Source organism: Rhinolophus sinicus, chromosome 17 (assembly GCF_057876585.1).
Source record: "Rhinolophus sinicus isolate RSI-liver-muscle chromosome 17, RSI-T2T, whole genome shotgun sequence".
NCBI classification, from domain to species: Eukaryota; Metazoa; Chordata; class Mammalia; order Chiroptera; family Rhinolophidae; genus Rhinolophus; species Rhinolophus sinicus.
The window spans coordinates 187,978,115-187,990,946 of record NC_142517.1 but is presented as its reverse complement, the minus strand read 5'-3'; the positions used below and the strand labels follow the sequence as shown (position 1 = coordinate 187,990,946).

Here is a 12,832-nt window from a genome sequence, read left to right as displayed (position 1 = left end):
TTGTCTGTCACCCTGTGTCTGCAAGAAGCCATAGAGTGAATTCTACTTCATTCTTCCTTTATAGTCATTGCCTTGTAAAAATTTTAAGAGGTGGTAAAAATATATAAGAAATAAACCTTAGTTTTTGTAAGCAACTTTGGTTTTATTTAGTGCCTTACCCAGTTAATACTACTAATGGAACCAAGATCAAAAAAGAAATATTATTGAGGTGAGGGTAGGACCTAAAGAGCCTGATACCAAATTTAGCAACTGCGCGTTTATAAAAATCATTGGGTGTCTTAATTAAGGCAATTGCATTTTGACACACAATATTCCTTCCGAAGCTCGGCTGCAGACAGGAAAAAGCTATATTTGAACATGAAAGGTAAATTTGCTCAATCCACTTAAAGAACATAAAACTGTTTTCCCCACTTTTGACTGCAAGGCTATTTTTCAAGTTTCTCACTTTTTCTCCTTTCAACTTCATTCTGTAGCACAACATCCAGAGGTTATACTGGAAATAATGTTATAACTATGCTTTACTAACAGATGTACTTTTCCAAACCAAATTGATCATCAGAATAGTAATGCCTAAAGTATATAGAAGAGATTTATATCCAAATGGTGATCATATTTCATTTCCTTTCAAGAAAATAACCGCAATAAAAAACAGTCTTAGTTAAACACTAGATGACATTTGCTTTACTTGACGCCTTTTGTTCCCATCAGAAAGTAAGACTCAATTCTTTCTTCATTTGCTTTCTACAGTGGACTTGATTGACAGTTCTCTGATTCAACACATCTTACTATGTCAAAGTTTCTGGGAAGCAAGAGAGAGGCCCCTCTCCGTGCAGGAGCTTTTCCAGGCCCTCCAGAAGCTATTTCAAAGAGTCAGGGTGGAAAAATCAGGACAAGTGCATCCCAGAGCTCCTGAACTCATGCTGAGCCTTCTCACAGCGATGTATGACAGGTGAGTGTGTGGAGGTTACGCTGCGACCTCAAGGGCAGTGTTTGACTGCCCGTGGTCATTGACCATTTGGTGTTGTCTAATGTCTACTTAAGGCTTAATATATAAAAAGGTTTCTTTCATTTCCACAAGATATTTCTAATTCAGGAGGGGAACAAAGAAAGTACATGTTTATCAGCTCTATTTACATAAATGACCCAAGATAGCAAAAAGATGAGGGTAAAACTCACATTACTTTTCTCCCATACAGACTCATTTCCACTCTAGAGACCATGCATACCTTTGGCGAGGGCAATTATATATCTATACATATGAAAAATTACACTTTTCTGTTGAGTCCCTGGTAGCTCATTTCCTTACTCATTTCTTTGTAACCAATTATTAGTTTTTCTTTTGTTTAGTTTTGTCTTGTTTTGTTTTGCTTTTGAAGTTCACTAAGGTTACATAACCTGTGCATGTATGGCTAACCTATTGTCTTAGTCTATTTGGAGCTACTACAACAAAAATACTACAGACCGTGTGGCTGACACTGGGTCTCTTTTATAAGAGTGCAATTCCAACTCAAAAGGGCTTGTTCTCATGATCTAATCATCTCCCAAATTCCCACCTCCAAATTCCATCATCTTGGGGATTTCAACATATAAATTTCGGGAGGACATAAACATTCAGTTTATTGCACTATAAACCAGTTTAGACCGTGTAAAAGGCTTGATTATACATGCCCTGGAGTCAATGGTGTGTGTGTGTGAGTGTGTGTGTGTGTGTGTGTGTGTGTGTGTGTTTCTCTGTGTGTTTCACTGGCTCTGGGGTTTACCATTCTTCAGTCTCACTTCATTCTGTTTACCTTATGTGGTCTTGATCCAGCAAGGCTCATCTTTTGGAATGGACTTTTGGAAAGTGCAGAAAAGAATAAAGAAGAAATACCACCCAAAGGCCTTCCTCCCAGAGGCAAGCACAGTTTAGCCATCTGGCAAATTCCCTATAGTGCTTCCTTTTCTAGGTTATTATTAATTTTTTAGTTGCACAAATAATATGCAAACATGGCCTCCAGTTATTTTTTCATGATTTCAGTCTCCCTAAAGATTAAGCCTTTGACGTCATTTCTAATATCAGTGCCTGCTCGGAACAATCCCCCTGCCTCTGATACATGTTTTTATGGGTTTGGAACCTGCACAGCCAATGAGCAAGGGATGTTTAAGCTCTGAGAGAGGGCCTGTGAACTGGTGGACTTTTTAAAATGGACATGTGTGCTCCTTTTCCCTGCTTTTTGGGGCTTATCTCTGTGCTTTGGTTTCCCAGCACGTGGATCCGAAGGAAGTGAGACTACCTACTCCAGGAAGACAGTGTGGACCCCTTATCCCCAGGGGATAGCACAGGGGAGGTGCCCAATAAATATTTGTTGAATGAACAAACGAATGAATGAATGAATGAATGAATGAATGAATGAATGAATGAATAATAAAACATTTTAATTTAATTCTCAGTCCTGTCAAATTCTAAATACTGGAAAAACCTATCATGAAAAGCTTGAACTTGTAACACCATGGCAGAAATGTTCACTAATAATTATGGGTTTTTATAAACCACTTCACCAAGAGAAACCTTGCCTTTCCCATTCTTTGTGTTTTCTTGCCATGAAGCACAGGAACGGGTTTTCTCAAGCTTGTACCTGCAGCCGCGGCCCTGATTGCCCTGTCAGGGGACAGCCCTCTTACAAAATACAGAGGTAAGACACATAGGAGTTTTGACTGTCTGAGGTACAACGGGCTCCAAATCTCCATACCTCATTTTCTTCACTTCCTATATCCCAGCCACATGGCTCTTGTTCATCATGGTCTCAGCACAACTTGGAACTTTTCAAGATATCCATCTATGCTTTCTAAATATTCATAACTGGGTTATTCTTGATATTTATTTGTATAGGGATTTTTCAGACACCAGTGGTTATTACTCCTCTAAAGACTGGGACTCTCCTCACATCGCTGTTTACCAACCTCAGGGTCTTCATCATCCATCTGCTGAATTATCAAAGGGTTGAAATGTGCATGGGTTTTCAGTAATTATCCAATTATCTAGTTTGGGAAGCCTTCCAAATAGAAAAAACAAAGCATCAAGATAATAACGTTCCTTTTCCCCCCCTTTATATCCACAAATAAACTTTAGAATTCAAAGCACATACTCTTTGAAGATGCACTGCAAGAATTCAATTTAAAGATTTCTTTTCCCCCTATGTGTCTAGCTCTTTTTCAGCTCTATGCAGAAAATAACAGGGGAGGTTACGATTCCGGGGCACGCATGACTCGAAGGGCTTTGAGAAACCTACTAACAGATCTACAGCAGGTAAATCTCTAATATTTAAGAATCCTAAATTTGTTCTAGTTATTAGCCACATTTTTTATTAAAGAATCTGATTTTTACAGTGTCAGTTCTACCTTAATATAATTCTGTATGCAATCCCTCCCGTCTACAGTCACTGCTATTATCTGAGTATAGGCCTGATCTATTCCAGTTATTTCCTAGTTTCCCCAACTCAAGCCTCTCCACTCTCCAGTGGTACCTCCACACTGAAGCCAGTGACTTTTCCAAAATGCACATGTCACCCTCATGTCTAAAATTTTTCATTGGCAATTAATGTTTATACAATAAAGCCTAAACTCCTTAACATCAACAGCAAAGTTTTCAGGATTGAACCGATCCTTCCCCTTTCAAAGAGAGGTAAAATCACGATTCTCATACAAATATTTAAAAAAAAAGTTATTTCATTTATTAATTAATAGAGGGCACCATTAAGATGTTACTAATAGTTCAAAGTAATAACAACAACAAAAAGACAAACTGAGAGATTAGGAATATTAAAATGAATTTGAAGGCGATACAAGACTGGCTTTTGGGGAAAGGGAAAGGTGGTTCTTCAACCAGGACAGAATTTATTTGCATGTCTATAGACAAGAATTATTTACGTTTTGATCAGTTTTCTACAAATTGACTTTAATCTCTACAGAGCTGTAAAATGGCCTCATCAAAGACAATGATGCACACGTCTCTATAGGTTCAGATAATCCCCATTGGAAAGATATCCAGTGGTTTCTTTTGCTTATTCTATAGTGTTTAATTTTTTTTTACACGCCTTACACCCTATTACTCTTGCATATCAAAATCCTTACTGGGCTGACCTGCACCAAATTCTCCATGTCTGATTTATGCAGTTCCATCTGTCTGCAATAGCACTGCCTAGTCTTTCATTTGACAAATACTGTTCATCTTTCAAGATCATTCAAATATTAGTCATCTCCTCACTAAAAGCTTCTTTAACTGTTTGTGTATAACTTTGTTATAATACTTGTCAAATTTTGCTGCAATTATTACCTAGATATATGCTTTCCCTACTAGACTGATTCTCAAGAACAATGATTATATCTCGTTCATGTTTGTCTCTCCAAAGGTTTGAAAATTGCCTGGCACTAAGGCCTTCAACAAATGCTTAACGAAAGCATAAATAAAATGCAATGCTGAATAATCAAATACTTAAGATTTCTATGATTTCCTGTGCTTTAAGAATGTTCAGATTTTTAATTAAAGTTTATTAGGGTGACAATTGTTAGTAAAGTTACATAGATTTCAGGTGTACAATTCTGTAATACATCATCTATATATCACATTGTGTGTGGAAAGAATATGCAAATTTAATATTGTTATTATCCTTGTTAGGCAAGAAAATTTAACCTGCTTAAAGCAAATATGTCACTTAAATGTTAAAATTACATAAAATGATGTAACCAGAAGAACTTCTGCAAGTGGATTAAGCAGGCTCTGGATTGTCTTGTGGATAAGTGGATGCTGTCCCACGGTACTTTTACCCGTTTTGAGGATGTCTCTATTCTTCTTCCAGCCCCTGTAAAATCCCCACACTGGTTTTGGCACTGTGAAGCCATAGTAACTTTCTGTCATTTTTCTCCTCAATCTAGGTTGTAGGGACGGGGAAAAAATATAGTTTTCTTCTACCCATCTTAGGTTCCCTGACTGGGACCTTGTGAATTGGTAAAAGACAGATTAACAAGAGAAAAACAAACAGAAGTGCATGACACATACACATGAGAAAACCCAGTAATGACTAACTCAAAGAAATGGTTAGAACTCAGGCTTCCATACCACCTTAAGCTAAACAAAAGAAAAGAGTTTCTGGGATTCTGAGTGGGAGAGGTGACCAGGAAAAGTATGGTGAACAAGGGTTATTTAGTAAGGATTGTTGTTCAGATTTAAGTCTGTGCCTTCTCCATTGATAAGTGTTCTTAAGAGTTCACCTCTTCCTGGTTGGGAGAAGGAGACAGACGTCTTTGGCAAAGGGAAATTTCTTTTATAAATGTACATTTTCTTTACAAAAGAAAAACTTGTGTCCTATTTTTAGAACTTTTCCTACATCTGCTGGTTCTCAATGGCTTTTACATTAAATAAGTCATATACCAAAGAGGCATATTTTGGGATGGCATATTCTAGTACCCTTCAGGGCCAGGAATTCTGAACTGGGGATAGTCACCATGGGGGTGAGAGTGGGTAAGGAGGAAGATGATTAGAACTGTAGGGCAGGGAGTACGGGTTGGAGAAACCTATCCAAAATTACATCTGCTTTGCTTTGTCTTCATATTCATATTTGATGTTGATATTAATCATAATAATTAATGTTTAGTTTATTCTGGAAATTCCAGATGTTCATATTTCTTAAAGGAGCAATGCTTTTTGAAAATAAATTTATAAGGTTAAAACGTCAGGCGTAGTTATTTCAGAGCTGTCCTGGTAGTTGTGGCAGCACATGTACCACACTGCGAGTTTTCTACTGCCTCTCAGGCATGTCTCAAGGAGCCACTGTAGCAAAGGCGCTACCCCAACAATCCCCACATCGCAGGACTCAAGCTGGTGGGGAGCTGGGAAGAGTGGGGAAATCTGTCCATTCATTTACACAATCAGACTTCTAAGACTGTCATGTGTAGATGGATATGATGAAAGACGATGGACTCAGGGGCATTTTCCTTCTCCTGTCAAAATCCTCGTGCTTGCTTCCTGACTACTACAGCTGTCCTCAGGCTAGCACCCCACCCAACAGGCCCTAAAAATCTGCCCTTGTTCCAGGCTCAACTGAGGTCAATGCGCTGCTGTACTGGCAGCTCCCGCAGAGGTCCCATCACCCCCAATGCATTAGTATGCTCCTGAGAAAGCTGTGTGGGAGGCGGAGATTTGCATAGCAAATTGTCATCCCATTGATTTCCATTAAGAACTCAGAGATGAAGTTCCATATAAAATTCCAGGTCCCACTCTGTGATGCAAACCCCTCCCCCAAGAATCCTAATTATCATTTCAAGTGGTGTTCTGCCTGTGCCAGTGTGTCATCTGGCCATGTTTAATTTTTGCATAGAACACCTGCAAGAAGCTAATCAAATGGGCAATTAATCCACGAAATCTTTGTGCACATGCTTAAAGAATAAGTGTAGATGAAAACCCACTGTGGCAGTGAATTTTCTTTTGACTGGTATCTGAATCACAGAGCTGGCAGGTCAATCAAATCTGATACACTTACCTTATTTCACAAATTAGGTTAAACCCCTTTACTAGGGCTCCAAGATAATGTCTAAATAAATGGTCCAGTTAGTTCACCAGCATTCACAGGTCAATGTCTGGGTAATGAGTTATTTTTTCAAACAAAGGCTAAATAACACAGGGAGTAGTTATTTATGTTCAGCTGGTGATGGGGTGATTATCAATGTAAAGTACAAGCCATCTTGTCACTATTACGCAAATGTTTGTTGACTTCTGCCTGGCTAATTGTCAGCAAAGTGGTTCTAAGTGCCACTTTCCTGATTAGAAGAATGTTTATTCGAGTTGATGGACCCAGCAGGAGGGGTCTTTGAAATTACTTCCGAGTTTGCAGGCAATGCCTGCTGACAGCCTGTGCTGTAGAAGACATCAGACACAAAATTAGGACCCAGCAACCAAACGGGCATAAATGGAGGTGACAGGTAAACATAAATGTGCATATAGATAATGTCAGAGCCAAATCCCTGGACATCTTAGCAGTCAGGAGGGGTTTTTGGTCCCTTAGGAAAACTCAGATGATTGTGATAAAAAGATAGAAACTACCGAGTGTAGTAGTGTAGATGGAGCCATTGGAATATAGGTAAGGTTGGGGTGAGACAAAGCTGTGTGAGAACCCCTCAACAGAGTAAGAAGTGTTGGAATGAGACCTCAATTCTGCAGCTAACTCGCCTTTTTTTTTTAACCTTGAGCAAAATATCAAATTTCAATCTCCCCTTGATTTAAACAAGGACAATGATTACTGCTCTACACCAGAAACTGATGTTTATTAAAAGGAGATGATGTGAACGCATTTAGAAAGGTTTTTCTTAAAACTAACCTGACCTTTAATACAGTATCATTGTTATATGTAATTCATAGGTAACCGAGGGAAAAGAGAGGTTAAAATAATTTGACTGGGAGCATAAGACGCAATAGAAGCCGTCCCTGTATTGTCCCCAAAGCTCCACTTTTTCCCACTGGTTCTTCAATTGTCTCTAATCATACATTGCACAAACCCCATAAATTTCTTGTTTGATTGGATTGAGACAGTTCATCCGGTCTCAGACACGAAATTCTTGTGACTCCACGGCTATAAGCACTGCCACTCAGGCATGCTGGTGTCAGGGTCTACATATTTTTCCATTTTCTAACAGCTAACGTGGAGTTTCTTGCCTCTTATAGATCCCAACCATCGTGGGAGAGAGTCGTGCTCTGTGCTCTGTGGAAAGTGCCATACGCAGCTGCTTCCAAGGGGTGAGTGCCATGCAAATGTCTCTGGGAGTTGGGGGCAGACATGTTTTCCGACTGATTTAAATGACAGACCTGTACTCCACACAGCATCCCAGACAACCTAATTGAGAAGGAAGACTTGCCTCTGATTTTTCATGGGATGAACTTTTTCAGCAGAGCTGACAGAAACACAGCCAGGAAAGAAGAGAAAAATACATTTTCATCTATACTAGAGACCGATGTCATTTCTAGAAACACATCAAAGTGTGCCATTGTTTTCCAGGTGTTGAGCCCAGCAATCAAGGAAGAGAAATTCCTATCTTGGTTACAGTCTGAGCCCACCATCCTCCTCTGGCTCCCAACCTGCTACCGATTGTCAGCCACTGAAATGGTCACTCACCCTGTCCGGTGTAGAATCTGCAGGAACTTCCCAATCACAGGACTGAGGTACAGTCACTCATCAGTTTTACACAGACAATCATTCTCCAGATGGGCCTATGGTGGAAGCTTTCTCTCTCCAGATTCTTTTTGCAGTCCAACTCACACATCTGGAACTCAGTTGATTTTTTCAGGGTCGATAATTTCCTGCATGAGGGATCCTAGTTGATGATAAATTATATTTTACTTTCTATAATTAGTGGAATATTAAATTCTTCCATTAACATATACTCTCACCAGAAGACATTTTTATTCATTTAAGAGGAAAAAATTTTGTCTTTTGTTACAGGAAAAAAACAACTTAAATACCTTGGAGCCATCAATAATAGTTTGCATTTATTAAGTGTTACACAACTGCTAGGTTGTGTGGTTCACACGGATCATTTAATTTAAAACTGGTTATAACTTTATATAAAAGGTGATATTATTATCCCTAATTTGCAGAGAAGCTGAATAACTTGCTTAGGTTCACATGGTTAGCAAGCGGCAGAGGCTGGCAATCTGAATCTATAGTCCCTGCTTAGCAATCCTGTTGCTATACAGCCCCGTGCAGACAACTGAGAACATTCCTTGGAGCCAAAGGCATGATCAGGTTTTGTGGGAGCAGCTCATGCCAGCTCTTCTCTCTGCCTAGGGTAAATGCATATTTGAAAGCTAAGTTTGGAGGGAGGAAATTCAGATCTTTCCACAGCTTTAAGGATGGCAGTCAAAATCCCATCCTAGGGAAAGGGTGTTGTAGGTCTTCCATAAATAAAACAATAAGGAAGTGAAATGAGAGTTATTATTAAAGACTCGGGAGAACAGGAAACCAACAGGTCTAGACCAGGCATGGGGCATCGCCATGATCACAGTGCATGAACATAGATGCAAGGGCTGGAGATGTGATGGGACTGAGAGCTGGGACAAACAGGTAGCTGTGGGAGCAGAAAAATAACTTCCCTTCTGCCTTTCTAAATTCTTCTGGCGAGACTAATAAATTAACATGAGACAGATTAACAGAAGAAAATGACCAAATTTATTACATATATATATATGTAGAGAGATAGATAGATAGATAAATAGAGGTTCCAGAAGAATATGAACCCTACCGACACATTGGGCAGTTGAATCTTCTATACCTTCTGGACCCAGACAGGGGTTTGGGATTTCAAAGGGAAAGTGTATGCAATTCACAGGCACATGAGAAAAGCAAACATGTAAACAAACGCTTGGCCACCCGGAAACAACGGGACACAGAGGGGAATTTAACAGACAGACTTGAGTGGATATTCCCTGTCTGCCATACTTCATTCATACATGCCAAGGTTCCCTTCCCAAAGTAGATTTTTCTATCTGAATTCCTTTAGGTAAGGGGAAGGTGAAAAACAAAACACTTCTTCTTGAGCTTTAATTGTTTTCAGCTCAAAATAATCTGCATGCCAGGGTGGCACATTCTAGACCCCTCCACGGAGGTGGACTCATTCTGGACCCCTACATAGATAAAAACAAGTCAAAGGAGAGGTTGCTCCAAAGGAGCAAGAGGAGTGAGGACCCAGGGCCTGGTTCCTGTGGCCTCTCCTCCTCGTCTCTTCCCGTACTTCCAAATCTTAACTAGTCCCAGACCTTAAACATGCTCCCCACAAATGTAAAATAGGTCTGCTGGGTCCACTAAAAACCTGGAAACCAAGTTTTCATTTTGCTGAGAAAATAAATTGTGTTTGCAAAGAATTCTGAGTACACAGTGAAGCTTCACTCGTGAAAAATTCTTTGCATGTAAGTGAACTTGAAACAATAAAACATATACATGAGCAGGGATGGTGAAAACCAAGCAAGCCACACCAAAGAAATCTCTACACTACAATGAAAAATAAACTCTTTTTATATTGGACAGTGGAGGAACATGAATATACTTTATCATATTATATGTAGATTATAATCAGTTAACCAAGAAGCAAATATTAATTAGGTACGTAGTTACTACATGTCTCACACTGGGCCAGGTACAGAACTACTTTGCAATCACATGAAACACAACTTTTCCATTGTAATATTTTGTCAAAATTGTTATGTATAACATGAAGCAGCTATTATTAGTCTTATTTTATAAAGGAGTTTCAAAGAGTTTGAATGATTTGCTGGGTCACTCAAAAAAACAGCAAAGGCAGAAAACGAGCAGTGCCATACTTAAGTTTTAGATTATGTCCCTATATATTAAGAATAAAGGTAAGATTCCTCTTAGAAAGGCCTCCATGTGAAGCATCTTTCCTCCTAAACATCCAAGGCAATGTACAGTTCCCATACTCGTTTATAAGATAGCCGGGTGGTCTGAGCAAGGCCTTTAACCTCTCTGGGCCTCAGTTTCTTTGTAAGTAAAATAAGGCGGGGTGGTTCTAATTATTTCTTAGTGTTCTTTTAGCTGTAACCTTCCGAATCTATTCAAAATTGCTTGAATGCAACTGCATTCCTAACCTTAAACCTGTGTTTTGGCTCTTGTAAACTCCAGCAATAGGCTTTTAGTTTTAGTGAGATTAATAAAGCCATGTTAGAGCAGAAGTGTTCACAGATACGGAGGTAGCAGGAAGAGGGCAAAAGCTTTACCTTCTCAGATAAAAGAAGGTAGGAAAACCAGAGATTGTTCCTAAGCCAAGTGTTAAATGTTAGCAGGACGTGACACCTTTATGCTCTGTCAAAGCCGTTTAGGGATGAGATAAGATTGAAGGAAAAATTTGGTTCTCTGTTGACAAAGCACCAACAACAGACCAGCCTGATTGTCCACACTATACCCTTTCTCACACACCTGTAGGTAGTTTCAGAGCACAGAGGAACCAATACAAGGTTAGGGTCAACATATTGTCCTAGACAAGTCAACTGCAACCATGTAGTAATGCTGGATAAAGTAGCCAGTATGGCTGGCTTATCAAATAATCCTTATAAAAATACTTTACTATATTATACATTTCATGTAAAAAGTGCTTCTCAATTATGCATGTTAAATAATTTTCAAAGCTTTGTAAAAACTTTGCAAGGCTGAGAGGGCAGGGTCTACCAGTCCTATTTTTCTGCTGAAGAAACTAAGTCATTCATTTAACTTCATTCAACTAATGTTCCTTGAAAACCTGCCGTGGACCAGGTATCTTCCAAAACAGTGAGCTTAAGTTTCCATTTCAAGATCACTAGTACTTGTGGTGTGTGCATTCAAACTCATGCCTCCTGCCTTGGTGCTCTATTACAGTGGCTAAAATAGCTGGCTCTCCATCCAGATGGCGTCTGTGGGATAAAAGCCTACTTCTACCACTTAAACCAAGTAGCTGTGTAACTCTGTGCAAGTTGCTTTGACTCTGACTCAGTTTCTTCATCTATAAAATGAGAGTAATAATAATACCTTGCTTTGAGGACATTTCATGGGGATTAACTGCCAACACATGTACACTGCCTGCTACATAGAAGGTGGTCAAAAATGTTAGCTACTGTTATAGCCATTCAACACTATTTATTAATATCTCACCGTGGAATTAGGTGTCACAGTACAACAGTGATCAAGGACAGTGAGGGCTGGGCTCACGGCACTTACATTCTCCTGTTCTGCCTTCAAACTTTGGTCAGACTTTTCAAGACCTTCTGGCCTCAAGGGCATTCCAAGGTTTACCTCTGTTCTTCAGAGTAATTAGCATGTCTGATAGATTTGACTTGCTCCAAACCCTTCTTCTTCGCTCTAGCCTCCACTACCTTATTCCTCGGCTTTCTCTCTGGGATTTCCTCCACTTTAATTTCCTTCAGCCCAGCACTCTCCGCACAGCATGAGTCTCACTTCCTCCATGAAAACTTTTCAAATGATACCAGCCCCCAGGGATCTCCCTCTGTTTCCCCCTTATAACACTTATTTTCTGTGCCTCTCATTTGACGCATAATCACATTACCTATCTTTGCTAGTTAGTACCTCAAGCTTCCAAATCCTCTCTCTGCAGCAAGAGACAAGATTTGAAGAGCATAGGGATCTTGTCATATTTCTTTTCCTTTCTTTCTTTCTTTTCTTTCCTTGTTTCTTTATTTCTTTCTCTCTTTCTTTCTTCTTTCCTTCCATCCTTCCTTCCATCCTTCCTTCCTGCTTTCCTTCCTTCCTTCCTTCCTTTCTTTCATTTTTTGTTTTTTTTTGTAACTTTTAAAAAGGAATTGAAAGCTCAAAGCTTATAGGGGCAAGGCAAGTGTGGCATTAGTGAGGGAGGTGGGTGGGGCAGGGACTGTGGCACCTGGAACCAGGGTGTCTCCATTCTGAAAGGATCAGGTGCCACTTTTTTGTCCTCACCACTGATGAAGAAGACAGAACTTTATGCCACACAGACTGCAATGGCAGAAGAGAACTAAAATATCCAGAAAAAAGTATAGATCTCTGATCTTTTCCAGAAAAACAATATCCTCCCATTCCAATATCCTTAAAACTTATTAATTCATGACTATTAGGTCTCTTCAGCCCTCCCCTGCTATCACAATATTCCCTTCGTGTTACGGGACACTCTTGCTTACCAGAGTGTCTCAAGATTCTTTCCTAAGCTTTAGGTTGTTAAGTGTTCATAAAAGGAAGCTTGCAATAACTGGTGTGTTAAGAAACTTTGGTGTGGTGGTCGCTCCCCAACAAGTTGTCTGGAGAGGAACTCTACCTCCTGCACTTTTTGTCTT

The 12,832-nt window shown here is 39.5% G+C and overlaps 1 protein-coding gene across 1 annotated transcript in view; it reads left to right on the top strand.

The window, feature by feature from the left end:
* The first annotated feature begins 357 nt into the window (after nucleotides 1-357).
* The window catches only part of DYTN (dystrotelin), a 46,794-nt gene continuing 34,319 nt past the window's right edge, over nucleotides 358-12,832 (top strand). The window contains exons 1-6 of the mRNA XM_088794367.1: nucleotides 358-364; nucleotides 748-949; nucleotides 2,587-2,672; nucleotides 3,186-3,286; nucleotides 7,694-7,765; nucleotides 8,025-8,188. Of these exons, the coding sequence (XP_088650493.1) occupies nucleotides 358-364; nucleotides 748-949; nucleotides 2,587-2,672; nucleotides 3,186-3,286; nucleotides 7,694-7,765; nucleotides 8,025-8,188 (632 nt within the window). The remainder of the gene's footprint in view (nucleotides 365-747; nucleotides 950-2,586; nucleotides 2,673-3,185; nucleotides 3,287-7,693; nucleotides 7,766-8,024; nucleotides 8,189-12,832) is intronic.